Source organism: Haliaeetus albicilla, chromosome 10, assembly GCF_947461875.1.
Source record: "Haliaeetus albicilla chromosome 10, bHalAlb1.1, whole genome shotgun sequence".
Taxonomy (NCBI): Eukaryota; Metazoa; Chordata; class Aves; order Accipitriformes; family Accipitridae; genus Haliaeetus; species Haliaeetus albicilla.
The window spans coordinates 22932252-22957692 of NC_091492.1; the positions used below are offsets into that span (position 1 = coordinate 22932252).

At 50.5% G+C, this 25441-nt stretch overlaps 2 protein-coding genes across 3 annotated transcripts in view; both read right to left on the reverse strand.

The window, feature by feature from the left end:
* Positions 1-3453: 3453 nt before the first annotated feature.
* On the reverse strand, positions 3454-6849 carry NRN1L (neuritin 1 like). The gene is made up of 3 exons (XM_069793929.1): positions 6714-6849; positions 4001-4160; positions 3454-3913 (listed from the first exon to the last, which is right to left on the reverse strand). Exons 1-3 carry the CDS (start codon positions 6823-6825, stop codon positions 3640-3642), a joined length of 546 nt encoding a protein of 181 aa, XP_069650030.1. The 5' UTR covers positions 6826-6849; the 3' UTR covers positions 3454-3639.
* A 399-nt stretch (positions 6850-7248) lies between these two features.
* The window catches only part of EDC4 (enhancer of mRNA decapping 4), a 37723-nt gene continuing 19530 nt past the window's right edge, over positions 7249-25441 (reverse strand). Inside the window, exons 16-29 of one of the 2 annotated variants that reach the window (XM_069793927.1) lie at positions 24876-24964; positions 23936-24089; positions 22732-23195; positions 20951-21052; positions 19806-19958; positions 18373-18409; positions 17205-17385; positions 15104-15259; positions 14255-14370; positions 13387-13552; positions 11995-12181; positions 10524-10743; positions 9614-9777; positions 7249-8270 (exon numbers count right to left, since the gene is read on the reverse strand). In XM_069793927.1, coding sequence (XP_069650028.1) covers positions 8078-8270; positions 9614-9777; positions 10524-10743; positions 11995-12181; positions 13387-13552; positions 14255-14370; positions 15104-15259; positions 17205-17385; positions 18373-18409; positions 19806-19958; positions 20951-21052; positions 22732-23195; positions 23936-24089; positions 24876-24964 — 2382 coding nt within the window. In that variant the 3' untranslated portion in view covers positions 7249-8077. The remainder of the gene's footprint in view (positions 8271-9613; positions 9778-10523; positions 10744-11994; positions 12182-13386; positions 13553-14254; positions 14371-15103; positions 15260-17204; positions 17386-18372; positions 18410-19805; positions 19959-20950; positions 21053-22731; positions 23196-23935; positions 24090-24875; positions 24965-25441) is intronic. The other variant, XM_069793928.1, reaches the window with a different exon arrangement.

The following is a 25441-nucleotide window of genomic DNA, read 5'->3' on the forward strand; positions in this document are numbered from 1 at the left end:
GGTGCTGGTGATGCTGGAGGCAGCTCTGACCGGCAAGGCTGGTGCCTGGGTGTGCTCCTGCATGGGGACATTGGACCGGGATGGTGGCACTGGGGAACGTTGGAGGGCAAGGAGCCATCCCACCTTCGCTGGTGGCCCCGGAACAGCTTCAGCCCATCCTGTTGGAGAAAACTAAGTGTGTCCCTGCAGACGAGGAGTCATTCCCTGACCAGCATCTTCATCAGGAGGAATTTCCCTGGGCAAAGGAACAAAGGATTCAACCATTGCATGGCAGAGGTGGTGGGCGGCATGGCCAGGAAGTTGGCCCTCGTGTTGCCATGCCACGTGTGCCGTCCCACTCACACAGCTGCCCAGAATAGTGTCACCATCTGGTTTCAGCTGCCCAGGGACACGGGGGCCTCCCCGGCCCCTTCTGTGATTACAAAAAGTGAATTCAAACATCAACTCAACCTAACTCAGCCTTCCTTTATCCCCCCCCTTTTTTTTAATAATTCAGGTTTGTCTCTTAGAAAAGAGAGAGGGAGATAATGTCTGCAGAGCATTTAATCTTCTGCCCAAAGAATAGCAGAGAGCAAATTAGGATCTACTCCAATTAATTTGCCTTGATGGGCAAAATCTGGAGAGCAGCCATATCTGGGAATTAAGAACAAAAGCGGGGAGTGTAAAGTAGGTCGCTGGAGTTTCATAACCACAGCGATGGGTTTTCACAGCACGCTGGGTGCTCAGAGGCGCCCAGTGCTGGGGGCCACCAGTCCCCGCCCCCCCATCCAGCAACCACGGGTTTCAGCCTGGGCAGTTGCTTTAAGATGCTGGCCAGCGTGCAGAGAACCAGCTGTTTAGTTTTGGGGGCAGAAACGAGTATGTTGTCCCTTCCCACGGCAGGATACAGCCACAGGGCTGTCCCAAACCCTTGAACCCAAGGGGAGGATGGACAGTGGCTGCTTGTCCCAATTTCGGAGCACCCGGCAAACTTTCCCGGGGGTCAGCATGCCCATCGTTGCTGTCACACTGCCACTCTTGGCCTTGAGGATGCTTCCTTGAAGGAGGACTAGGGGTGATATGGTGACAGCAGGTTTAGGGCAGTGCTCTGCTATGGACCATTGCACTGTGGTGTGTCACCAACCCCCAGTGACCCAGAGGCCCATTCTAGCCCAGCATCCCCAAATCCCAGCCCCAGCTCCCTGGAGCCATCAGTGCCTGCAGGCTGTGTGGTGACATACTCTGGTGTCACGTATGGGGACGCCTTCCAGCTTTAGGACACACGTGGTAGCATAGCCAAGGGTGTGGGCCATGCGTGGTGACATGCTGGTGTGCAGGACATGTGGTGACATAACCAAGGGTGTGGGACACATCTGGTGACATCTTCCAGGGCATGAGATGTGTGCGGCACATCTTTCTGCATGCAGGATCAAACACCCAACACATTTGGTGGCTGTTTGTAGATCTTCCTAAACAGCCAACACATTTGGTGGCTGTTTGTAGATCTTCCTAAACACCCACAAGCTCCTGGCTGGATCAAAGTGGCGCGGTTTGGTGTATGCCAGTGTCACCACCGCAGTGACGGCCTGGCAGAGCACCACTTCAGTGGCCCTCCAGCTCCCCGGCCACCTCTCACCACCCCACTGCAGGATGATGAGGAGAAGCCGGCGGCGGCAAGCCCACCACTCCTGGTCCCGCGGAGGTGCCGGCGGGGTGACAGGCGCTGTGCGGTGCATCGCCGGCGCCCGTCCGGCGTTTATCCTCTTAGCCACCCTGCAGGGATCCAGCACTAATTCACCCTTAAACACAGGATTGTCAGGAACTGGAAAGGAAAGAATCGACAGATTATCCCCCCGGCGCCAGCGTTAAACACGGGGAGTGGCAGCTGCCGGCCAAGGAGAGCCAGGACAGCATTTTGCCCCATGTCCTGTGGGGCACTGGGCCCTGGGGTCAGTGCCGTATCCCGGCAATGGCTGCTGGCAGCCCGTCCCCGCTCCTCCCCATGCGACGTTTTGTGTGTCCCCACAAGCCGGCTCCGGGTTGGCTAATAAAAGAAATAGCATGAAATAAATATGGGGTCCCTCCGTAAAGCTGAGGGATCGGCAGCGACTTCTTAGCCCCCCAGGATGCACCACGGCACAACAATCCAGGTGGCATTTCCTGGCCCTGGATCCTGGCAGGGTACCGGGGCAGCTGGGGTGATATCCCAGAATTCAGGGATCACACGTTTAAGTGACTGGACCTCGCAGGAAGAGGTATTGCAATGAAACAAGCAATAATTTTCCCTGGCTCAATGAGGACAGTGATAATTGAGCTTCTCACTCGCATGCTAAAGGCTTTCAGACACAGGCCAGCGTGCAAAGGCTTCCCCAGACCAAAACCATGACCGTGCCCCATGACTGGCCACAGGAATGTTTTTGGGACAGCCTTGAAGTCACCCTGGGAATCAAAGAAACTGCAGCAACTCACTACTCACAGCATGTAGCTGCTTTTCTCATTGCTCCTGCTTGCCACTGAGCCTCACATAGTCCATGGCGTGGTGGCACTTGTGTCAGCCAGAGGATTTTGACAGTCAGAGTGCTGTTGCCTTTACTGAGCGGGATGGTTTCCCACATGCTGGTCAGATCTACCTGCTGGGCCAGCCAGGAGCCATTGATCTGTGCAATTGATGGGGTAGCCCATTTGCAATTTTAATGTCCCTTCTGGTGACAGGTGGGGGGAGATGGCTGTTCCCTGAAGAGCAGGGAGGTCGCTTTGCCAACCCACATCTAGGGGAACTAGTTTGCCATGATGGGGTTTAGTATGCTAGGAAAAAAAATCTGAAGTTTGCAGCATAACAGCAACAGCGATGGGAATAACAGCGTCTTCCACTGACAGACACAAGTTTAACCAAGTTAAACTCCAGCACGTCATCTTGGCTTAACTTCAACAAGTCCCACTTGGACCTGGATGAGAGCTTCAGTTCCCTGGTTTTCTTCACCTATATCATCTCGGCTGAAAAAACCCTCTTCTCCTCCCTGCAAACCCCGATTTCCTTGATGACCGTTAATAGGACCAAATATAGCAGGACCAAAATAAAAGGGATGGAAAATGGGATTTCTTTCAGCAAATTGTCTGATGCCACTGGAGTTGCCTATCAGAGGACAAGCTATGGGTGTTTTCCTAAGATGCCCCTTAAAATAAAGGAACTATTTGACCCATCACTAAAGGGAATATCCTCTATGCCTAGCCCTGAAAAGCAGCTGTCGGGGAACAGCAGGGTGGTGGGAATCCCCAGTACAGCCCTCCCCGGGCCATCATGGTCCCGTGGGCTGCCCACTGTGGCTGCGGGTGATGCACCAGGGGGACAGAACCACAGATCCCCCCGGGGACCCTCCCTGGGGGCTGGTGCAGGGACGGTCTCCTCTCCAATCCCCAGAGCAAACCCAGAGCTTAGGAAGGGCATGAGGGGCATCCCATGGCAGAGAGACGAGAGAAATGTAAAAGTGTCTTTTAATATAAATATAAATCCATCTGAAGGGCTGCAGGAGAGGACCGTGCCCCCCAAGGGATGCCCGGGGACAGGGAGGTGGGCTCGGTGGGGACTGCGGGCACCTGTGCCCCGCCAGTGCTGGGGGACCAAGCCAGGGCATTGGCCGGACCCCCCATGGGCGGGCAGGGCTAGAGCCGGGGCATCAGCAGCGGCAGGGCCAGCAGGGCCAGGAGATGGGGATGCGGGGGGGTGGCTGAGCCCCGCAGCGTGGCCTGGTTGGTCTCGGCAGCCGGCGAGCCATGGGCACTGCCCAGGCGTCCCCGGGCACTGCACAGCTCCTGCAGGTTCCCCTGGAACTGGATCTTGCGGGACTCCTGGCGCAGCGATTCCCAGATGGCGGCTGCTTCCTCGGGGCAGTTTGACAGCACCTCGGTGGCACAGGCGTGGAAGTCGTCCCAGGACCTGGGGAGATGGGCAGGAGTCAGGGGCAGCGCAGGTGGCAGGTCACCCGGCTGTCCCAGCAGCTCCCACGGGGATGGGGACACTCACTTGCAAATGGTGTCAAGCTCCTGCGCCTCCTCGCTGCCCTCCTCCCTCTGCTGCCGGACGCTCTGGGCCATGCTGTCCCCCAGGCTGAGGAGGCAGCCAGCGAAGCCCTTGTAGATGGTGTCACACTTCCCCGCCATGCTGACGGGCTCCTGGCTCGTGGCTGCAGGGGAGAGGAAGATGGAGCTGAGCCCCCGCAGAACCCCCTGATGGCTGTCACCCGCCTGGCTCAGGGGCACATGGCGTGAGGGTGTCACCAGGTGGGGGTGACACCAGGTTCTGAAACATGGCGAGGGGCTGGCACCCCCCTTCCGTATCCCGCCAGATCCCTGGCATCCTCTCCCCAGGCGCTCGGAGTGAACCTGCGCTCCTGGCCCGGGAGCCCGACGTGGCACAATGTGATGACCCCACAAGCGATGCTGCCATTAGCCGCAGGGGAAGAGCGGTGTGCCGGCCACTTCGCCTCGGGCCTCCCGGGCTCTTCCCAGAGCCATCTGTCCCAGCTTTCATCCCCTAACAGAAAAGATTAATTTGTGACTACAACAGAAAAAAAACCCAAACAAACAAAAGCAAAGGCTTAGCAAGCTGGAGTGCCTGCTCTTACTGCAGTGGGAGGGAAAAGGAATAGGGGAAGGGGAAAAGGGGGACATGATAGGGGGAAGGGGGAAGGGGAAGGGGAAAGAGGAAGGAAAAGGGGAAGAGGAAAGGGGAAAGATGAAGGGGAAAGGGAAGGGGGAAAGGGGAAAAGGGAAGGGAAAAGGGAGAAGATGAAGGGGGAAGGGGAAAGAGGAAGGAAAAGGGGAAGAGGAAAGGGGAAAGATGAAGGGGAAAGGGAAGGGGGAAAGGGGAAAAGGGAAGGGAAAAGGGAGAAGATGAAGGGGGAAGGGGAAAGAGGAAGGAAAAGGGGAAGATGAAGGGGAAAGGGAAAGGAAAAAGGGAAAAGGAAAAGGGAAAGATGAAGGGGAAAGGGGAAGAGGGAAGGAAAAGGGGAAAGATGAAGGGGGAAGGGGAAAGAGGAAGGAAAAGGGGAAAGGGAAGGAAAAGCACAAAAGGAAGAGGCACAAGTACAACTCTGGCTGCTTCACCCTGGGAAGCCCCAATTCCCTGTTCTGCTCTGCAAGGGATGAACCACCGGGACCACTGGTGAACCACCACTGGCCAAGCCCCAGTGCCAGCCACAGGATGATGGGTGACAGAGTGTGTTGGGGATGACCGCAAGTGCCATCCACAGCCAGGGGGAAGCCCCAAAAGAGCCAGTGTGTGGCTGGGTCACAGGGAAACGCTGCACGGTCGGCTTGGCTCTGCCCTGGGGGTCCGGCAGGGCCAGACAGATGTAGGTTCCCCAGGCCAAGTCATGGGAGACGCGGTGCTTTCAAAGTGCCGTGGGTGTCCACCTGGGAGGTTTCTAAGCTGAGGATGCTAAAAAGGCATGAGGACAGTCCCGGAGGGCTCCCCTGCAGGAAAGTGACCCCAGAAGCCTCTGAAAATTGCCCGGCGGCTGCCAAAACAGCCCGTGCTGCTGGCACCCCATGCCTGTGCCCCTGGAACAATGCCCTGAGCAAAGTGTCTGTGGCCAAGACTAACAGCAGGTGAGCCTGAAACCTCAGCCTGTCATGGAGCACAGCAGGTGTTCATGATGAGAAACGCCCCGAGCACATCACCGAGGAAAGTCTCAGATTGATGCCAGCCATGAGGGTCACAAATATCGCAGGTATCGGTAGAGAAAGTGGGATCCATTGCCAGGGACACAAGGGCTGGTAGGGCCAGCAGATGCCTTCCCTCGGCGGGCTGGTCCCTGTTGCAGGCTGGGTTTTGTCCTCCTGGGCTCTAATGCCTGGCACAAGCTCTCTCCTCCACCCAGCTCCCTCAGCAGGGCAGGCGAGGAAGGAGAAACCAGGAGGGCAAATCTCTGCTATTCCGCTGCAAAACCATGGGGGAAAAACCTGCCCCCCCCAGCTCCAGCAGGGAGAGAGCCCCAAGGGAAACGCACAGAGAGTTTCCCAGGGTGCTGCGGAGCATCACTGGCTTCCAAGCGATATGCGGACACAGCTGTAATGCTTCTAGGGAAGGGCCTGAATCATCCACCCCCGAGCCCGAAAACCACCCCAGGCTTGGTAGTCCCCATCCTCCCCGCTCTGCACAGCACTAGACCAGGGCAGGGATGCTGCTGGGTACTGCTGTGCCTGGAGCCAGACGGTGTCTTCCCTCGGTTCTGGGAGGAGTGGGAGAGCGTGGAGGCGGGATGAGGTGCAGGATCTGCCGGATGACCGTTCCCCAGCGGGCAGGATGACCTCCAAGCCCCGGGTGTAGGAGGGCAGGCAGGGAAAGCCAGCAGGAGCACGGGGTCGGCCGACAGGGCTGGCCTAGGGCACCGCTCCGGGCTGGAGAGCCGGAGCCTGGGGACTGTCCCTGCCTCAGCAGAGGGACCCCGGGCAGTGCCGCGAAGCCGCTTTCCTCCTTGCCCGGCAGCAGATGGAGCCACGGTGGCTCGATGAGCCTGGGGGCAACCGGGCATCTCGCTCCCCGCAGCTAGAGACGGTACGGGCGGCGCAGGGGCAACGAAGCCGGAGACGGCCAGGGGTCCCCGCTCCCACCCGCCAGCCTCCCCGAGGAGAGACCCCGGGGATGTCCCATCCGCAGCCACCGGCGAGCTCCGCAGCCCGGGGCACGGAGCAGCTCCCGGTTCTCGGCCCCTCCCCATCCCGGCGGCACTCACCGAGCTGGAGGAGCAGCGGGCACACGACCCCCAGCAGCCGCCAGCAGCCGCAGCCCATGGTGCGGACCCCACCGCCGCCGCCGTGTGCTCCGCGCTCCGCCGCCACCGGCATCCCCGGCCCCGCCGCCCCGCCCCCCGCTCCTCCTCGCCCGGCCCCGGGCTGAGCCCTCCCCGCCGGCCCCCGCAGATGAGCGGAGGAGCGCCCCGGAGCTGGAGCCCAGAGAATGTAATCCCGGGAGGGAAGAGGAGCAGGAGACGGTTTTGCTGTGAAAAGGGGAATTAGCGTCTCCTTCCCGCGGCCAGCTGAGCACCACCGGCCATAACACAACCTCCCGGCTCTCTCCCGGGAAGGAAAGACAGATGGCACCAGCTGGACTTGCCCGGGAAAACTCAAGCAGAGGCTGGAGGGGAGACCTGGGAAAAGAAAGGGGATCCCAGCCCCTCACCTGGGCTCCCACCTGGAGATCATTTTACATGGCTCAGGACTGGTTCCAAAGGCCACGCAGCCTTTCCTCCACAGCATAAGAGAAGCAGGTCCCCACTTTCGTTTTTTCTCAAAAAGTTGTTTATTGAATTGTTCTTAATGTTATTTCAAAAAAAAATTCAAAATTTAGATAAAAAGAAAAACCCTGGTGTAAAATGAAAACTAATGTCTGAACCATGAACATGCTCTGATACACAACAGAAGTGATGGCCCCCAAGGGCTCACGCAGCTTGCCGCTGCCTGACCATCCCGACCCAGAGCACCTCCTCAGGTCACTCCAGAGGCATGCACGCACAGTCCCCCTGCCCAAATCTGCCTGCACCACCTAGGATGGGCTGGGCACCCCACTACAGGGGCAGTGGGCATCTGGAGTTAAATAAACCCCCCTTCCTGCTCAGCGGATATCCTCCCAGCTACTCACCCCAGCAGGGAGGAGTTTGAGTCCTTGACTAAGATACCAGTACTAGTTTCTGGTCAACAAGGAGCACATGTGCCCTGCAACCCCCTTGCTTGGGGCTCAGCACAAACCTCCCTTCTCTGCTCATGGCAGCAGACTCCAAACTAAAGGGGTAAGAAATCCACTGGCTTCTGCTGAATGCAACTTGGTCTGCCAGCCAGGCCTCAGGGACGGATGGGCAGGTGAAGAGACTTAACTCTCTCAAAAAGAGGCTAGGAAAAATTCCTATTTAGGAAAAATAAGCCAAGTGAGCGTTCAGTGACTATTTGGGACTATACATAGAAGGCATTTGCCTTAGAGACATCACACACATGTTGATAGATTTCCTGGCAAGAGCTCTTAACACAAGCCATACGTGGTTAGTAACTACTGGATCTGCTGGGTGGGCTTCCATGGAGCAGCCCACAAGGTAGCCAGGTCCTCCTAGGTCATGCCAGGGGTGACCAGGCCCTGGAGCATGATCATGAGGCGACGAGCAGGCTTGCTCAGCGTGTTGTGGGGTTCCACCTGGAGGAACTGGAAGAGCTTCTGCCGCACCTGATTCATGACTGACCCCATGTGGTCTCGGGTGATGGGGTCACTGTGGTCCAGGTGCATCACCGCTTCCTCCAAGTAACTGAAGGGGATAGACCAGAGTTAGAACCAAACTCGACATCCGATTCCAATCTGATTCAGTTCATTTTAGCACTGAAGATGAGCAATGCTGCTCCCCCCCACCCACCCAAACTCAGTGCGGTATGTTCAGCCGTCAGAACATAAATGTTACTGACTCACAGCAGAGTCCACCTATCCCTTCTTCAACATGTAAGGGCAGCCTACAGCTTCCAGTGTGCAGTATGTGCAACACAACCTGGCTGCCTGAACCAAAGCAGGCACAACAGCAAGCTAGAACTCCCTGCAGTGCTGCAGGTGGCACTTGGCCACAGGCCATGCTTGGTCACAGCTCTGTAGATATTTTCTTTGATGCCTTTTTAGCATAAGCAGAATTAGTCACTTACTAGACAGTAAAAATCCTCAGCAGTGAGGCTGATTTCATGTAGGGATATATTTAAGGTCTTCTTTCAATATGTCTGTCCAGGAAGGGTTGGGGCAAGAGCAAGAATTTTACCAACAAGCCATTCTGAAATTCAGATGAGCCATAAACTTTCAAACCACAGCCTGAGAGTAAGGCAATGTGGTCACTGGAAAAGGTTTTAACAGACTAGCCTGAACTTAACAGCAGCAACTTTAACTCTGATTACCAGCTCATCTGTAACTTTAAGCTCTTTTTCAGTTTTCCTAGCTTGCTTTATCCCTATTGTTAACTTGAGTTAAAAACTCCATTTAAGCCATTTTCCATACAAGCCATGGCCAAAACCTGCAGGTACCTTATCGGGTTAGTTTTTTAGGGCAGGTAACAGGGTTTTGACTCACTCAAAATGTTCATGGCAAGTATCAGCACAGTCACTATTTTGTCACATGAGCTTTGCTTAGAACATCTAACAGACATTACTTCCAGTAGCTCCTGCTGCCACCTCCCACTGAACCTGTCTGGCAGTCACGATGAGAAACTGCCAACAGAAAGTCCAGCAATGGGTTAAGAATTGAGGACAGAGCAAAGTTGCTCTGGATATTGAGCTATCCAGGAAACATAGAACTATCCCTCCTTTTCCCTCCACAGGGGAATTGTTCCTTGGTTAAAGGAGATCACTGCACAGACAGCAAATATTTACAGACTACAATCCAGGAGGTAACAGCACCTACAGCTTGGTATCCCTCCTGCTACTACCTCTGGGCAGCAAAGCTTTCCACGGCAATGCCTACATCTTTTTCCAAGTTACTACCAGCTGTTCACATCCCAGGAACAGGCTACAGAGGCTCCAACCTTTGTCAAAGCACCACCTTCCAGGCAGTGAATTTAAAGCCAGAGCCAGAAACAGGTCTGCATAGGTTCAGATCTGGTGCTCTGATCTTACTCACTTCAGCTTCAGTTCTGTACGAGTACCCAAATCCGAGGAGAGCTGCTGAATGAGAGAGAGCAGCACTGGCTGGGACAGCGGGCACGGATGCTGTCCAAATACTTGCTGAGTATCCACAGTCTCACAGACATAGAGAACCAGGTTGAGATCAGCTGCTGTAAGAGCCTGCAAAGAAGACACAGCTAGAAATCCAGAGGAAACAACAGGCAGGTGAGGGACACAGGACAGAGCACAAGGCAGCCCTCTGCCTTGGAGCAGCTCAATGGCTTGCCAGCCTCCTCTGAGAGTGGAATTCTCTGCAAACCCTGCTGTACATGTAAGCAGGACCACGTTCAGGCTTTCGGTCTGTACTCAGACGACATCCGTGTCTGTTCCAAGCAAAACAGACCACAACCGGACAGAGGGGAGCAAGTTACAGTTAGCAGCATGGAGCAGGACCATGTTTGCATCCCCTGCCAGCCCATCAGCACGGCATTGCTATTATTCCCAGAGCAGTTAGCCTGCAGCAGCTCAAACAGATCTGCCTACATATACAAAGGCAAAGGCAAGGTCAGGCCCCACCTGGTAGATCTGCCTGGAGAGGCTTATGAAGCTGTTGCTCTTCAGGGGTGCACCACGTGCCACTGCTGATGGCAAAACACTGTGGCTTACTGGAGCGCTGACACTGTCCTGACAGGGCATGGGCACGGAAGAAGGAACTTAACTGCCATCAAACCATGGAACTTGCACTGCTCTGGCCAAACCTGCTTGAGAGCACAACTGCACCCCTCAAGCAGTCTGCTGCCACAGGTCTTTTCAGTCAACTCCTGTATAAGTTGTTGTGGGATTATGTCCTGACCTCAGGGAGCCCTTTTTCCCCCCACTGCATCCCCCAACAAGCAGCAATGCCCACTGCCAGGAAGCCTAGGTACCTGCTGGAAAGCTTGGTTGAGGTGTCCCTGCTGGAGTAGCTGAAGGATGTGAGTTTGCTGAGACTGGAAATCCAAGTGAGCAGAGGGGATTGGAGTCCCAGCCGCCGAGCGCATTGCCTGGACAATACTCGAGGTGACAGCTGCTTGCTGCTCCTTCATAGCCAGGCTCACTTCGCCTTTAATGACTCTCTGCACCTGGGCCAAAATAGACTCCTGCATGCTAAAAAAAAAGCCCCAAAACAAAAAACAAACAGGCATCTCTGAAAATGAAGAGCTGAGGGACTCCATTGCATAAAGCTTGTGCTAGAGAGCAAGCAGAGCCTTGCTTGCTTATTGTAGCATGACTCCCAAAGGGTTAATACAAATTGCTCTGAGGCACAGACATCGGAAACATGCTGCGCAAGGTAGCTCTGTGGTCAACAACACAATGTCCCAGGGTGCATGGAGAAGATGCTGGGATTCTGTGTGGCAAAGTGATGTTTCAGGGAACTAAGTCTCTCATTATATAGCGTTTTAAATCTTTAATGTCTCTGGCTTACAAGCAAGGCTGCTAAGCTGTAGGTTCATCCCCAAATGGGCCCAGCTTTCTACATCCGATCTGTTAGATGCAGTTTCCCAGCCTGCAGATGTCACCTTTAGAATGGGAACACACCTTCACTGAGCCTGGGACTTGTCCACAGAAGACCAGTTCACAGCACAGGCTCCGCTTTACCCCCAAGGGGTGGATTCTCCCCTCAAGCATCAAACCTGCTCTACCACAGGTAGAATAGCAGGACTTCCCTGGGAGCAAGGACAGCCCATGTAACAAAATCAGAATTTAGTCTGGTAGCCTTCCTGACAAGTCTGGTCTGCAAAGACCCGAATGCGCTCTGACATATGTTCTAGTTGCTTAAAATAGACAGGGGCATTCTGCCCTGCAGGTGACCACTGGCCAGTCTTAATGCCTGGCAACCCGCCACCAGCTTCAAGGCATGAATGTGCTAAAGGCACCACCAGGATCACATATTGCAACTAGGATGGCCAAGCACAAATTGCTGCAGGGCAGCTGGGAGGACAGAGTAGCATGCAGAAACTGTTGGTATGCCTGAGGACACAGAGTTAAGATGAAAATCCTTCAAAAGACCAGAAGAACATTTCAGAACAGGAAGGCTAGTCAGAATTGAGTGTACTTTTGGGCTGCCTTAGGTCCTCCTGTCCTCCACCATGCACATGGGACCCTGTGAAAAGCAGGCCCTGGGCTCCCAGATGCAGCAGTGATACAGTTAGTCGTTAGAAACCTGTGGTCTTTGTTTTGTGCCCTACAGGGCAACAGTTACAACAGCCCACATGCTTTGTCATACTGTGCACAGAGCCAACCAGCAGTCCTACAGTAGCAAATGGCTTGTTCCACAGCTAGCAGGGAGAGGTTTTTGTTACACACATGTGTACCTCTCACTGACATCTCTCTCCACAAGCCCAGCTGCCAACTTACTTGCCCACAATAATATGCAGCTGATGCTGCACCTCAGCATGGACGCTGGCTGCGACAGTGGAAGCCAGCTGCTCGGTGGTGCTCTGGAAGGTGCTGATGAGCTGTCGAAGCTGATTCAGCAGCGGGTCCCGGGCCTCCTGTTCTCGTACCTTCTTGTTCTTCAGGTGAGTCTCAAGCTGCTGGATATCTGCAACAAGCAGAGAGGAAGAATGTTTGTGCCATCGGTACCTGTGGTGATGGTCAGGGCAGAAATCCAGCTGCCAGACTCTACACATTCCCCAGCAGAAACAATTACTGAGTGAGTGCACGAGCACAGGAGAGAGGGGAGAATGCACAAGCCTTGTTTGGGGCTGCATTACACTAACCTAGAAACCCTGCTTCCAGCCTCCCCACCATGCAGGATTACATGATACAGCAACAAAGCCATGAGTTCTCTTGCAACAGACCTTTACAGGCACTGTTTGTTCAGGGAAAGCTGAAGGTGGGAGTGAGGGTATTTTACTTCATACAGAGCATGAGTTGTGATCTGCATTAGTGGCAGAGTTCAATGCCAATGAAGAAAGAGGAGGAACATTTCTGACAAAAAAAAAAAATCACATCTGCAGAGATCAAAAAGCTGTATTTTAAAATATTTTATGAACTGGTCTGATCAAAAGGGAGAAGAATGTAAGCTCTATGTACTTGTGGGAGACTTGTGAGGAAGAGGATGGGTGCAGAATAAACAGTAGCTGGAGACACTCTGCAGATCTGTGGACAACAGAAGTTGCTGTGCTAGCACTAGCCAACTTCAGGCCCCCTCAGGAACCAGCTCTACAGCATAATAGCTGCCTGGCCTCCCAGAAGGCCAAGGAACTGGATCCCAAGCCTGCAAACAGGAAAGATCTCCAGTGCGTCAGTGTACAATTTTCCTTACTTAAGGGCATACTTTTATTTTTTTCCAGCCTGACCATGCCTACACTCTGTTCAGCCACTGATCATCCCCATACCCTTCTCTAAATCTTCCCCAATCTATTACACCTCTGAGATGAGGACCTAGCTGCAGACCTGCTACCCTCTCCATCCGTCATCTTCCTGATGTCAGGATAGGGTAATCCTGCAGCTGGGCTTTAGTACTCAATAGATGAAGTCACAGATTCACAGAATGAGGCCAAGTGTTTTGCTGCATGGGCTACAAAGACCAGAGGTGAATCTCTCTTCTTATAGCACCACCCACAAAACCCTCCTCACTTCTCTTTCCATTTCCCAAGTGTGAAGTGGAGCACGCAGATGGGCTAAGAGGTTAAACAGTTACTAGTGACACTCTGAAAGGCAAAGACATAAGGCCAACTTGTTGTCAGACACTAACGCAAATAAGCTATGCAGAGAAAACTCAAGAGAAGAAAACCTACTCACATTCCTGTGTGCCCTGCTTGAAGGTGTCATTGATTTGCTGGAACATGGACTGGCAGCTTTTCTCGAAGGCTGGCAACACAACGCTCTGAAATGCTTCCCTGTAAGCTGACTGGATTGGCCCCTGCAAGGTATCGGCCGTTGCCCTCACGATGGTATCTGTAAGGTTCTTACAAGCACACACGGAAGAGATTCCAGAAAATTAAAAACAGCCTGCTGCAGAACAAAGACATGAACAAACCCTGTAGGTCCCTGCAACACACCCACACGAGATAAGGACAGCCCAGTGTCAGAAGCGTGTATTCCCTCAGCTCTTTCCACTGACCAGGCTGCACCATGACTACAGCAGGCAAAGCATCCACTTGCTGAGGGGCTGCCCAAGAACATCACGATTTCCCTGTAGTGCAGCTGTAGAGCAAGGGAAGGTGGCACAGTCAGGCATGGCTCCTTTCTCCTTCCCCTGCTTCCCTCCCACAATCTACCACTCCCTGCCAAGCTAAGTAGCAAGCTTCTACTCCCTAAATAATGTAGAAATGAAGAACAGAGCAGAGAGCAGAAGAGCCAGTTTTGACTGGCTTTCACCACTTGGCTGATTGAGATGGGCCTAAAAGCACCGCTGTAGTGAGAATTCTCTGCTTTAATAGAAAATGAACAACTTGGTAAATGAAAGAAAGGGCTAATGAGGCAAAGTGGGCAGGGGAGTACACAAGCAGCTCACTCTCTGGATGAGACCAGGAAAGAGCTTTGACCACTGGCAGCTAAACTGACCTTACCTGGAGATATAGGTGAGGGGAAGAGGTATGAGGAGTCACTACCCAGGCAGGTGACAACTCAATGTCCCCAAAAGAAGCTACAGTCTGGTTTTCCTTACCTTTGATTTCACTAGCTTGGTAATACTCTCTTTCAATGTCCCCTCAACAGCAGTGAGCTTGGTGGCAACAGTGTTACTTAGCTGGCCAGTGATAGGGTCCATGCTCTTGGAAACGCCTAGGCATAACACAAACACGTCAAAGTTGCAGCTTTAAGCCTAGAGTCACACTTCAAAACTCGAAAAAGAAAACGGAGTCAAACTCTTCTTGGATACGACACAGTGAGGGGCAATGATAACAAGCCCTAGCAATGATGGGGTTGGACATTAGGAGAAACTTTTTGCTAGGAAGGTGGCACAGCTCTGGAAGTCACCAGAGAGGCTGTTGAATCTCCAGCCTTGAAGGTTTTCAAGACTTCCCCCGACAAAGTCACAGCAGATCTAGAATAGTGTGTAGCCCTGCTTCAAGCAGAGTAGTGGACACTAATGGCTGCAGAAGGGTTTCCCGCCAGCGTTTCTTTGAACATTTCCTTACATGGATGGCATAAGTGCATCAAGGAAGGGCAAAGACAAGTTTAAGCTTCCTCTAGTCAAGTCTCAGCATTTCCAAACTCACTAGCCTCTTTTGCCTTCCTCCACCAAACAGACTCCAGAAACTTTATGGATTATAATGGAAGGTCTGACCATGCTCTCTGGAAAGGCATCCCCTCTGGGAGCCTCATACTCCTTCCAAACCACAACTCCTCTTCTCAGATTACAGTGGGGCCTGCACCAGTTTAAAGTGCAATGACTAGTCTTCACATAACTTAACTCCTACTTCATATAGTGCCAGCACTTTTACGCAGCATGCTTTCAATCCCTATGGGGCTAACTGCAGGGATCCACCTTCAAAACCTAGGCAGCAACACTCACACTGGGGTACGGTCTTCTTCATCTCCTCACGAATGGTCCTCTCCAGACGGTTACACACAGCAGTAGAAAGGGACTGAGAGAGCTGCTGAGTCAGATGCTCCTGGAGCTGCCCATTGCGCTGCTGTCCTTCCGTCAGCGCTCGGTCTAGTCTTCTCTCTGATGAGAATGCATGTTAAGGAGCATGAACAACAGATTTCCTCATTACCCTCAACACTTCTGTCCACAAAGATGGGTACTACCCTTGCTTTCAGAGACTCAGTGAGAGCAAATCTGCAGCTCTGGTGAAAGAGGGGTCTAATAACATGGCTGATGTGCTCCTGTAAACAACAGGGTGCTCTTAAACAAAGGATCAGCGTGAGAGAAGAGCTCTGGAAGGTGTGGAAGAAAAGCCAAACAGCTAAAAGAAGCTCAACACCAGCACTCCCTATGTATTGTGGGTTAACTTGGCTGCCCCTGTAGGCAGCTCAGCCCCACACAGCTGCTCACTCACTCTGCATCAGGATGGGGGAGAAAACAGGAAAGGTAGAAGTGAGAAAGCTCACAGGTTGAGATAAAGACAGTTTGACAGGTAATGCAAAAGCTGCACATGCGAGCCAAGCAAAACAAGGAATTAATTTACTGCTTCCCATTGGCAGGCAGGTGTTCAGCAATCCTCAGGAAAGCGGGGCTCCGTCACGTGTAACAAGGACTTGGGAAGATGAACGTCATCATTCTGAATGTCCCCTCTTCCTCCTCCTTTCCCCCAGCTTTTCCTCTGAGCACAACGTCATACGGTATGGGACATCCCTTTGGTCAGCTGGGGTCAGCTGTCCCAGCTGTGTCCCCTCCCTACTTCTTGTCCACCCCCAGCCTGCTCACTGGTGGAGCATTATGAGAAACAAGAGGCAGCCTTGACAGGGTTTAGCAGTAGCAAAAACATCAGTGTGTTATCAACATTGTTTTGGTCACAAATCCAAAACATACCACCATACCAGCTGCTATGAAGAAAATTAACTCCATCCCAGCCAAAACCACTACAGAAACTAAGAAGCCCAATATCCATAAAAAGCAGATTGGTAGTTTCTACAGGATGGAATTGGTGGACATAAGTGATACAGTGCATGGGAGCAAACCCAGGCTTAATAAAAGCTAGTCATACCTCATGAAGCAACCAAGTTCTCTGAAGAAACCAACACACTGAGATGCATGTGCATCTTAAAAAACAAAACCAGAAACAAACAAAAAACACCCAACAAAACAAACAGTGAAAGGACAATTCAGCTGCTGACAAAATTCAGTGCAGATATGAAGTTATGCAGATAGGTAAAAAATATTCTAATATTGCAGTATAGCTCTAGACTGTGAACTTCAGTAGAAAGTTATCTGAATTATCTTTGAAAATATCAGTCTGATGGTCAAAAAGGAAAATCCAAGACTAATTAATAGAGAAAACAGAAATCCTTGTCATATCATAGAAGTTAAGAGTGGTTTCAGACATGAAACCAGGCTAGAGCTGCTCAGTTTGGGGAACATGACCAAATTCAGTGCAGCAAAAGATGTGCAGGAACTGACTACTCACACTACAATAAAAATAATTGGATACCAAGTCTGAAAATACCACAGGAAAGTACTTTTCAGACAACGCATAAGGGACCTGTGGACCACCAGATGTATATATGGGTAGAGACAAGATAATTCTATATTCAGCTATGCAGTATGGCAGTCAGATATGATTTCTGGTGCAAGTACTGACTTGCCTTAAGGAGGAAAGGATCATCCTATAATTACTCCTGTGCAACTGGCCACTGCCTGACGTAGGATAATGCATTAGGTGCACCTCTAGTCTACTCCAGCATTGCAGCACTTATGGTCTTAATGGGTAACTAGAAGATTCAGTGGCACAGAGAAAGTATCAGTTCTTCTCCATCCTATTTCTGAGTTTCTTGCCCTCAGAAAGGGACTGAGAGGAACTGAACTAGTTATACTGCAGCCAGGCAATTCTACTGCACCTACAGCCCACACTACCAAGATCCTTGAACTTTCTTAGCTTTCCTCATGTCTCTAGTCTGCCTTGCAACCTTCCCCTCCTTAACTGCCACACAGCATTTGCAAACAAGGATACGCTCCTGCTCCTGCTGGGAGTCAATCACCCTCTCCATGTGACCCATAAGGGAACTCTGAATGGCATCAAGGTGATCCGTGAGTCTCTGTAGCAGCTCCATCTGGTTCTGACGCAGCTCAGAGAGCTCCCGCTGTTGGCTCCTCAATATGCACATCAGCTCATCCTGGAACTCTGGTGTCACCTATGCGTGGAGAGGACAAACATTCATTTCTAACAGGATCAGAGGTCAGTCAAGCTTGCTATTAGGTATTACATCAACACCTGTGCCTAGGACTGAAGCATAACATGCAAAGCAGAAAAACAGGGCCAGCTCAATGCCTATTTCTAAGACTTTTGTCCCAAGAAATAAACTGATAAAAGTATATGAAGTTCCCACATGGAATTCATAAATGGTTGCTTAGAATATCCTCAAGTGTTTAGATTCAAGACTCTCTTCAAAGCTCTGGCATCTAAAAGAAAACAGAAGAAAACAGATCCTATTCACTTTTGGCCAGTTACTCAGAGTGTTTACACCTCTGAATGTAAATAATGACCTCAAACGCTTATGAAAAGAGCTGTGCAATCAGTAGAGTAAGAAGGAGGTTCCCAGAGCACTTTTTCAGCTCTTTCACTTACTTACGAATAACTGAACAACTGGAGAAATATACATCTATAGTTCATTATCTCTTGACCTGCTCAAAATATCTAAAGGAGGAATACAGATTATGGGCAGTTTAAAAAGTGTACACAACTCAGCTGAGAGCATTTTCTGCCAGATATGAAGGTACTATCAACAGGGATAAGAAATTCCAACAGGCCAGTCCCACTGTGACTCTTTGCTGGGAACAGCTTATCCTGCTGCTCATGCATGTGAGTTGGCTCAGCAGGGGAGGAAATGAGTGGTAGCATCTTAGATGATATAGAGTTTGTGAGAACACAGAAATACACATTGATATGCAAAGGTGAGAAGGAAGCCATCAGTTTGGAGTAGCTCCTTCTCTCTGTGCAAGTCAGAGAACAGCGCAATGCCAAGTCCAAGCGCAGCCCCATCTCAGCCTGCTTGGGCACAGCAGGGGCCTACAGTACTTCAAGGAACTGGGATGAACCTTCTCTCAGGTCTTTAGTAAGACAGTAAATAGAGCTGAAGCATCATGCCCTTGGGATGGACTGCAGAGCAACTCTGACTCACCTGGTTATTAGACGATCTTGGCGACTGGTTCACATCCCTGGAAATGAAAAGAGAAAGAGTAGTAATCCAATTATGTCCATTAACTACTCTTATTATCCAAGCCTTCTGCCAAAACAGATGACACATTTTACAGTTGCTTTAGATTTTACACTCCAGCTCATACTTCCGTTTTGCCTAGTATAACACAAAGAGCAATGGGAAGGTGATGAAATCCCAGTCCTTACAGCACTGACTCCATCATTTGCACCATCCACAGGCCCTGAAGTTCCTTACAGACTGATCCCTTTGCAGGGAGAAAATTTGAACCAAGTCTTAATGAGGACTGTTACAAAGAACAACGCACACTGATTGTTCAGTTTTGTCCAAATTCAAAGTCAGGGAAGGCTTTGCCAAACAGCTTTTGAAGGTCTCCTGATATTTTACAAAGAAAAACCAAGTAGCCATTTGTTAAATATAGAATTAATGAGCTTCAAATCATCTGGAACGATTCCAGCTCTCAAGGTGAAGAAACTAGTGATGCACTCCAGCACATACAGCAGAATAGAAAATAACACCAAACTGATGCACTAATATTGCATGTCTCCATCAAAGTCACAAATCTATGAATATTCAAACACTACCAGAAGGAAAGAAAGCATTTGTTATTCCCAGACAGCATCCATTCAGCAACTTTAAAAGGACTAAGGCAGGAAAAATGAAAGGCATTTCTGAGGCTAAGAGCTTCTGGGTGTCACAGTACAGGACCACAGCCAGAAACTTAATGCCATAGCTCATCTTTGTTGTAATCTGCACAGCCAGAGATCCAAATCACAGAGCTATGGGAACACAAGAAAAGGAGAGAGCCCCATGCAGAAGCTGTGCTGCTCTCCTCACGTTAATGCAGATAGGCTGATCTAATTTGCCATGGGCAGACCTTTCCAGTCATCAATTTTCACTTACAAGACATTCATACGGGCACGTTTAGAAACACACAAAAGCAGCAAGCAGGTAACAAATGAAAGATATTGTTGAACAAGGGCACTGTGCAAGCATTCAAAAGCCAACCAGAAGTGGAGGCCACATTAAGCTACACTCACAGTGTCACAGTTCCAATGAAGCCTTCACTGAAACCAGGAAATGGATCCAGTGTCCCCCCACAATGTGCAATTTACCTCCCACACGTTCTTCTGAAGCCCAGGCTATATTCTGGATTTTGAGTCCCAGCTGGAAAGGTAGTGCAGAACCTACTCCCACACCCCTGAGTGGCAGTCAGTGCCTGAGTAACCAGCAACACTTTCTGCGGGGTTACTGCCATTTGCAAAACAGGGTGAGGGCTGGGAGCACTTGGCCACTGCCCAGCCTCAGACCCTAGTCTCACTGTGAATGGCTATACCAGACTGTGGCCCGGCACAGCTGGTCCCACAGCCACCTGTATTCTGGCAAGCCCAGCATACCCGTCATCTTTCTTGCCCTTCCGCTTTAGCTTTGGGGAAGCCCGGGGGGATGCCTTGGCTTTCCAGTCCTTCACAGGCAGCCTCTGCGTAGATGCTTTGGCACCAAATCCACCTGATGTAGAAGCCAAGCTTGCAACTTCATCATCATGGTCACTATGAAGGAACAGCAGGGGAGAGGACATCACTTGCAATACTGGACAGCATTAGCCTTCACTAAGGGGAGGGGATTCACACTCTGCTCTTCATCCACACATGGCCAGAGTCGTGCAGCTAGGGACACCTGCCACGTTGATCTTTAACAGAGACACCTCTACAGAGCTCAGCACATGCTGCTCCATTTTGATCCAGGTATGCTCAGGTTGAGCTCGAGCGCTGCATAACAAGACTTGAAGGGTCTCTGCATTAGGGACAACTGTGGTTCAGGCAGTGTGGCAGAATGATGCCTGTTCTTGCTGCATATACACACTAGCATATAAGCCCTCAGATGTGACACTGACCCAGCAGGGAACCCAAGCACAGCATGTCCTTAACAGCTTTACAGACAGAAAACACTTAACGCAGCAAGTATTGCGGGAACAGAGGAGAATCAGCTTAGGAAGTATGTGATCCTCAGTACTTTGGAGTGTTTCTGTTACTGACCAGCCACACAATACAGGCTGCACGTTTCAGTCTGAATTTAAGTGTGGATTATGAATGAACCTTCAGCTGTCAAACAGGGCTGAGCTTGCCAGGTGCACAGAATGTGCCCACAGAGCTTTAGGGTGGCTCCTGAGGGAGCAAATAGGTCAAAAGCAAGAAACTAACTCCTGAGATACCCTTGCTACCTTATCTAAGGCACAGTATCTGGAAACTGATCCCTTAATAGGTTTTCACTGGTAATTAAACCAAGCTTGGACCATGCTCTTAGGAGCAGTCCAGTCAAACCTTTCCCTACAGAGAATAAATTGGACAATGCCCAGAGGCTCATCTCGTGATCAGCTGAAGTCATCAGAACATTGTGGAAGCTGGACTGCATATGCACATTAAGTCAGGAGACAAAGCAAAGACATTCACCCCACACGTGAAGGCTTGCTGGGGACAGAAGCACGAATGCAGCCTGAACTGAGTCCATGCGGGGCGAGAGAGGGGGCTGAGCACTCTGGTACCTTTGTTCTGCACTAGCATCCTGGCTGTCATGCTGCAGCAGATGGTAACTGTGTCGATGATAGGAAGAGCTCTTGTGCTTTTCTTCAACCTCATCCCTTGGGCTGGGGGAGGAAAAGAAAGAAAATACCATTATGGAAGTCTGTTTCAGCTTGGATATTTGTTCACTCTACTTCTCATGAGAGATCCTGATAGAACGTCTAAAACAAACAAAAACCCCACACCTATCTGCACAGATCCAGAAAGTGGCAGGTGTTGTTTAGAGGCACTAAACACTCAAAATTCTCTATGCGTTTTTCTGGGAGCCTTAAGAAGGGAGAAGCAACTCAGCTATGCTTCAGGCACTAACCAAGAACAATCTCCCAACAGACATTCATGCAAGACAGGTAAGCCACTGCCCAAAATGGGCAGTATAGAGTACTTCAGTGAATAGCATCATCTTGGGTTTGTTTTTCCCCAAGTAATACTGATCACTGGGGCAAAACCCATCAGTGCTTCTCAGTTCTTTCAGGTGTCTGAGGAAGTGTGTGAATTTGATGGGGTAGCTCTACCAGCCAGAACAGAATTGTAACAGTGAATCCAGTCTGAGTTTCACAAAGATTTTGAAAGCAAATTGCACGTGCTTCTAAGCTGTAAACTACATCTATCTGAATTCAGCTTGCAAGAAGATCTTTAGACAGAAGTGAGCACTTGTTACTTTCACATGGGCTGATGGCTTGACTGAGCTGCAATGTGAAAAAAAAACCCACCAAACTCTTGGATCCAGAGATATCTGATCTGATATTCTGATATGAGAAGTCCTGAAGATTTCAAAGACAGAGTGGGATTGAGGGGAGTTGCAAATTCCTATAGCAAATTATGAGCAAAAGCAAAAACACTACATAGAGACACAGCCTCAGTGTCTTTCCCAGAGCCATCAGAATTGAGACCATTTCCTGAAGCAGCATCCTCAGGTGTGGAGGCACAAGGTGCAGCCTTTCTCTTGCAATTCTGATGGGAGGGAACAGCCCTCGATAGTTTAGGGGACAACAACTCTCAGGCTCCTAGTTCTGTTGAAAAGGAAGGTGTTTGCAGGCTCTCATGGTGCATGCAGCCCTGGCCTAGACAGACTCTAGAGGTGCCAGATGCATCTCACTGTTCCTGTCCCACTACAAGACAGAGATACTAATTCTGTGATGCATCCTAGCACTGCTCCAGTATAATAGTTTGCTCCTGGTAAGCAGGCTTATATGATGTTGCCCCATTCTGCATGCCTGCTCCACAGAGACATTGCCATTAATTTTCTGATTTTTAAAGTACTTTATTTATAATGCTAGCTGCAGAGCCACTCCTAGAAGAGAGATATACAATTAACCTATAATCAAATCTGTCAATTATGTGCTAATTGATTCCTTTCAACAAAAGCATGCAGGAACGCATCACCTGGGGCAGAATTTAGCTTGTACTGGTTTTATTTCTAGAGCACACAAAAAAAATATCCCATCTCAAGTCTCCACTCCCAGGTGAACATGAAGGCCAATAAAGTAGACTTTTCACCTTCTTAACAGAGATCCTTTATGCTGCAAGGGGTATTAGAGAGCACAAATTGTTAGAGCTGGCCTAGGAAGTTCAGGACACAGATACACAGACCAAGCACACAAGAAGGTTGAATCGTAAGATCCTTTAAGGAAAGGAGGGATGGTGAACTGCTCTGGTTTAATCACAACATAAGAGCTTTTCACCAAGCTAGCAATTTGGCAAGTGCAAAAAAACTGCCCTAAGCAAGACAAACCCAAGTGATTACCTGTCTGCCATGCTGTTCCTGGTTTCCCTGGTTATGTCAGGAGCTGCTGGCCATGGCTGACTCACAACACTGTCAGAAGATGCATTTTCCTGAGTTAAAGCAGTCTCCAGTAACGATGGAGCATTCAGTCTGTCCACCTCCACTGGAGGCATGTCCAAAGAGTGGTGGCTGTGCTCTGAATTGTGCCGGTTCCTCGGAGACAGCAAATGCAAGGCTGAGGCAGCGGATGCCATACTGTCTGCGTGATGACTGGGCTCCAGCACCTCTGCAGGGAGCCCAGATGGAGCTCCCGCAAAGCTGCGTTGCAAGGTCTCAGAAGCAATCTCTGGGATATCTTGGGACATGGCTGTGGAAGCAGAGGAAATGACGTCTGGCGAGCGCTCACGGGTGGGAGAAGCCTGGGGCACCACCAAGGGCTCCACCTCCTGCAGTTCCAGTGCTAGAGAGGGGTTTCCTGGTGTAACCTGAATTAAAAAAATCAAATAAGAGCCTTCAGGGTAAAGTGGAGACACCCCAAGAACCCCTGGTACTTTACACCAACCACCTCTGGAAACAGCCAGCTGTATCCTTCCCTCAAGTGATCCCTGTGCTCCCACTCTTCAGCAGATGGAGAAGGGCCCCAAAACTTCTAATGGACTCTCAAGTGGGCTAACAACACACTTAAGCCAATGCTAATTTGAACACACTTTCAAAAGAATATCTAACACCAGTTCTACCTCCCTGCTCTGCTCCAGGATCCCTTCTCTTTGAGGGAAAAAGTTAGTTCTAACATTGAATATCTCCTGGACTGAAAGCTTATTTCAGTTGCAAGCTTTGGTCATAATCTATTTTACATCACACCTGGAAAGAAAAATTTAGGAATAGGATATGATTGTTTCAGACCTGTCAGACGAACAAGGAGGAAGAAACCTTTCCAGGTAGCACTGTCTCCTAACACAAAGGCTGACCATGTCTAACCATTGCGATAGTGACAGCACAAGCTAGAGCTGTCGCTAGTTTTCAGAGACATGCTGTTTGACATGAGGCCAAGTACCATTAACACGGGTAAACCTGGCTGCAGATCTGTGCCAGCAGTTGTGTTTTCCAAAGGGCAGAGGCTGGCCCTGTTAATATTCAAGTAAGTCTAATTTCAGCTTGTATAGTCCCGTAGAGAGAGGGCCCTTGGCCATGAGGAGAAGGAAGGGAGCAGCATTTGGAGCCTTACTGGAACAGGTGCCTTTGGTGTTAGCTTGTCAGGCAGGCCTGGGATAAGAACTGAATGGCTCCTAGGACTAGTCTGGAGACTGCTGCTACTGCTACTCAGTGTGAGACTGGTGTCCAGCTGCATCTTGGGGCTCACAGTCAAGTCTTCTGATGGCCTGCAGAAAGCAGAGACACAAACAAATCAAGCAGGCCAACCTAATGACACAGATCTGCATCAAACACTCGGGGTGAGGAGACGGGCTCCACAGGTCAATGGAGAAGCCCAACCCAAACTTCACTAGTATTCTCCAAGTCCTTGGTCTTTCCACCGTGGTCTGCTACCCCCTGTCAACTAGCACCTGCATCTCCTAGTCCCCATACAGCCCAAAGAGATACCAGGTAGAAACAAAACAAAACAAAAAACCCCAAACAAACAAAAAAGAGGGGCATTGCCATCTCTTAGAATTTGAGGGGTCAACTCTGCTCACACTGTACAGAGTTTAGGGAGAAACAGGACACTACAGGGTAGGTCTTTGTCCTTTTCCCAGCCCACAGAAATGAAGTTTTTGCCTGTTATGCAGCCCAACCCACTGCAACACTAGTAAAGTTTTCCTAAGAGTCCCAATTATCTCCCTGTCCTTGGTGGCTGCAGTGTTCTCTTACCTGTAAACAACAACAGCCCTTTGGGAGAAGCATGTAAAGCAACAAAACTGAGATGCAGTAAGAGAATCCCTAGGAGGCACAAATGAAACACTATTGTTGGCCCCTTGGATGACAACAGGCATGCTCCAAGCTACATTAGAGATGCAAACAGTTGCCCGTATAGGGACACTGGGACTCAGGCCGGTTTCTAACTCTGGTTACAAACTCCTCTCCTACAAGATACACTACAGCTCTGCACCACCCTGAAGGACCGTATCAGTTCAGCTGCAGATATATTATTTAATACATGCGCTATTTACCTGGGCATAGAGGCATCTGTGACAGAAGTGCTACTCATGGCTGTGACTGCAGTCAGGGAACTGACACTGCTGCCTGGAGATACAGCGATCTGTAAGAAAAATATACAGCAGTCAGGATGTGACAGAAGAGTCCAACAGCAGAGCTTGACCTGAGAACTCTGGCTTCAGAACTCCTAGAGTTTTTGGCAGAGAGGGAATAGAAAAAAAAAATAGGTTGAGTTGTACTGCTAGGGTGCTCAGGTGCTGGTCAAAGGCAAGCCCCAATATGTCCTCATGACATGAACCACGACTGCTTTTATCAAGCAATTGCTCTCCCAAAATAAAGTGGCATTCTGCAGGGGTCCGCACCAGATCCCCATTTTCTTCTTTGAGCTAGACTGCTCTTGTAAAGGTCTGCTGCCACTAGTGAGGCCAGAGTCTGTACGGATTTTAGGTCCTGTACTGCTGATATGCAGAAGTAGAATACTCCAATGCACAAGAAGAGGTATTGCTCATCTAGCTAGCTGGCTAGCAGTGAAGAGCACAGGGGGATATGCTGGCCCCCACTGCTGCTTCTGGCTACCAAG

Bases quoted from the DNA above. Each gene is read 5' to 3' on its own strand.
- NRN1L (XM_069793929.1), bottom strand. From the start codon at position 6,825: ATGCCGGTGGCGGCGGAGCGCGGAGCACACGGCGGCGGCGGTGGGGTC. The intron at 4,161-6,713 runs GTGAGTGCCGCC...TCTCCCCTGCAG, and splicing joins CCCGCTGCTCCTCCAGCTCG to CCACGAGCCAGGAGCCCGTC. The intron at 3,914-4,000 runs GTGAGTGTCCCC...CCATCTCCCCAG, and splicing joins GAGCTTGACACCATTTGCAA to GTCCTGGGACGACTTCCACG.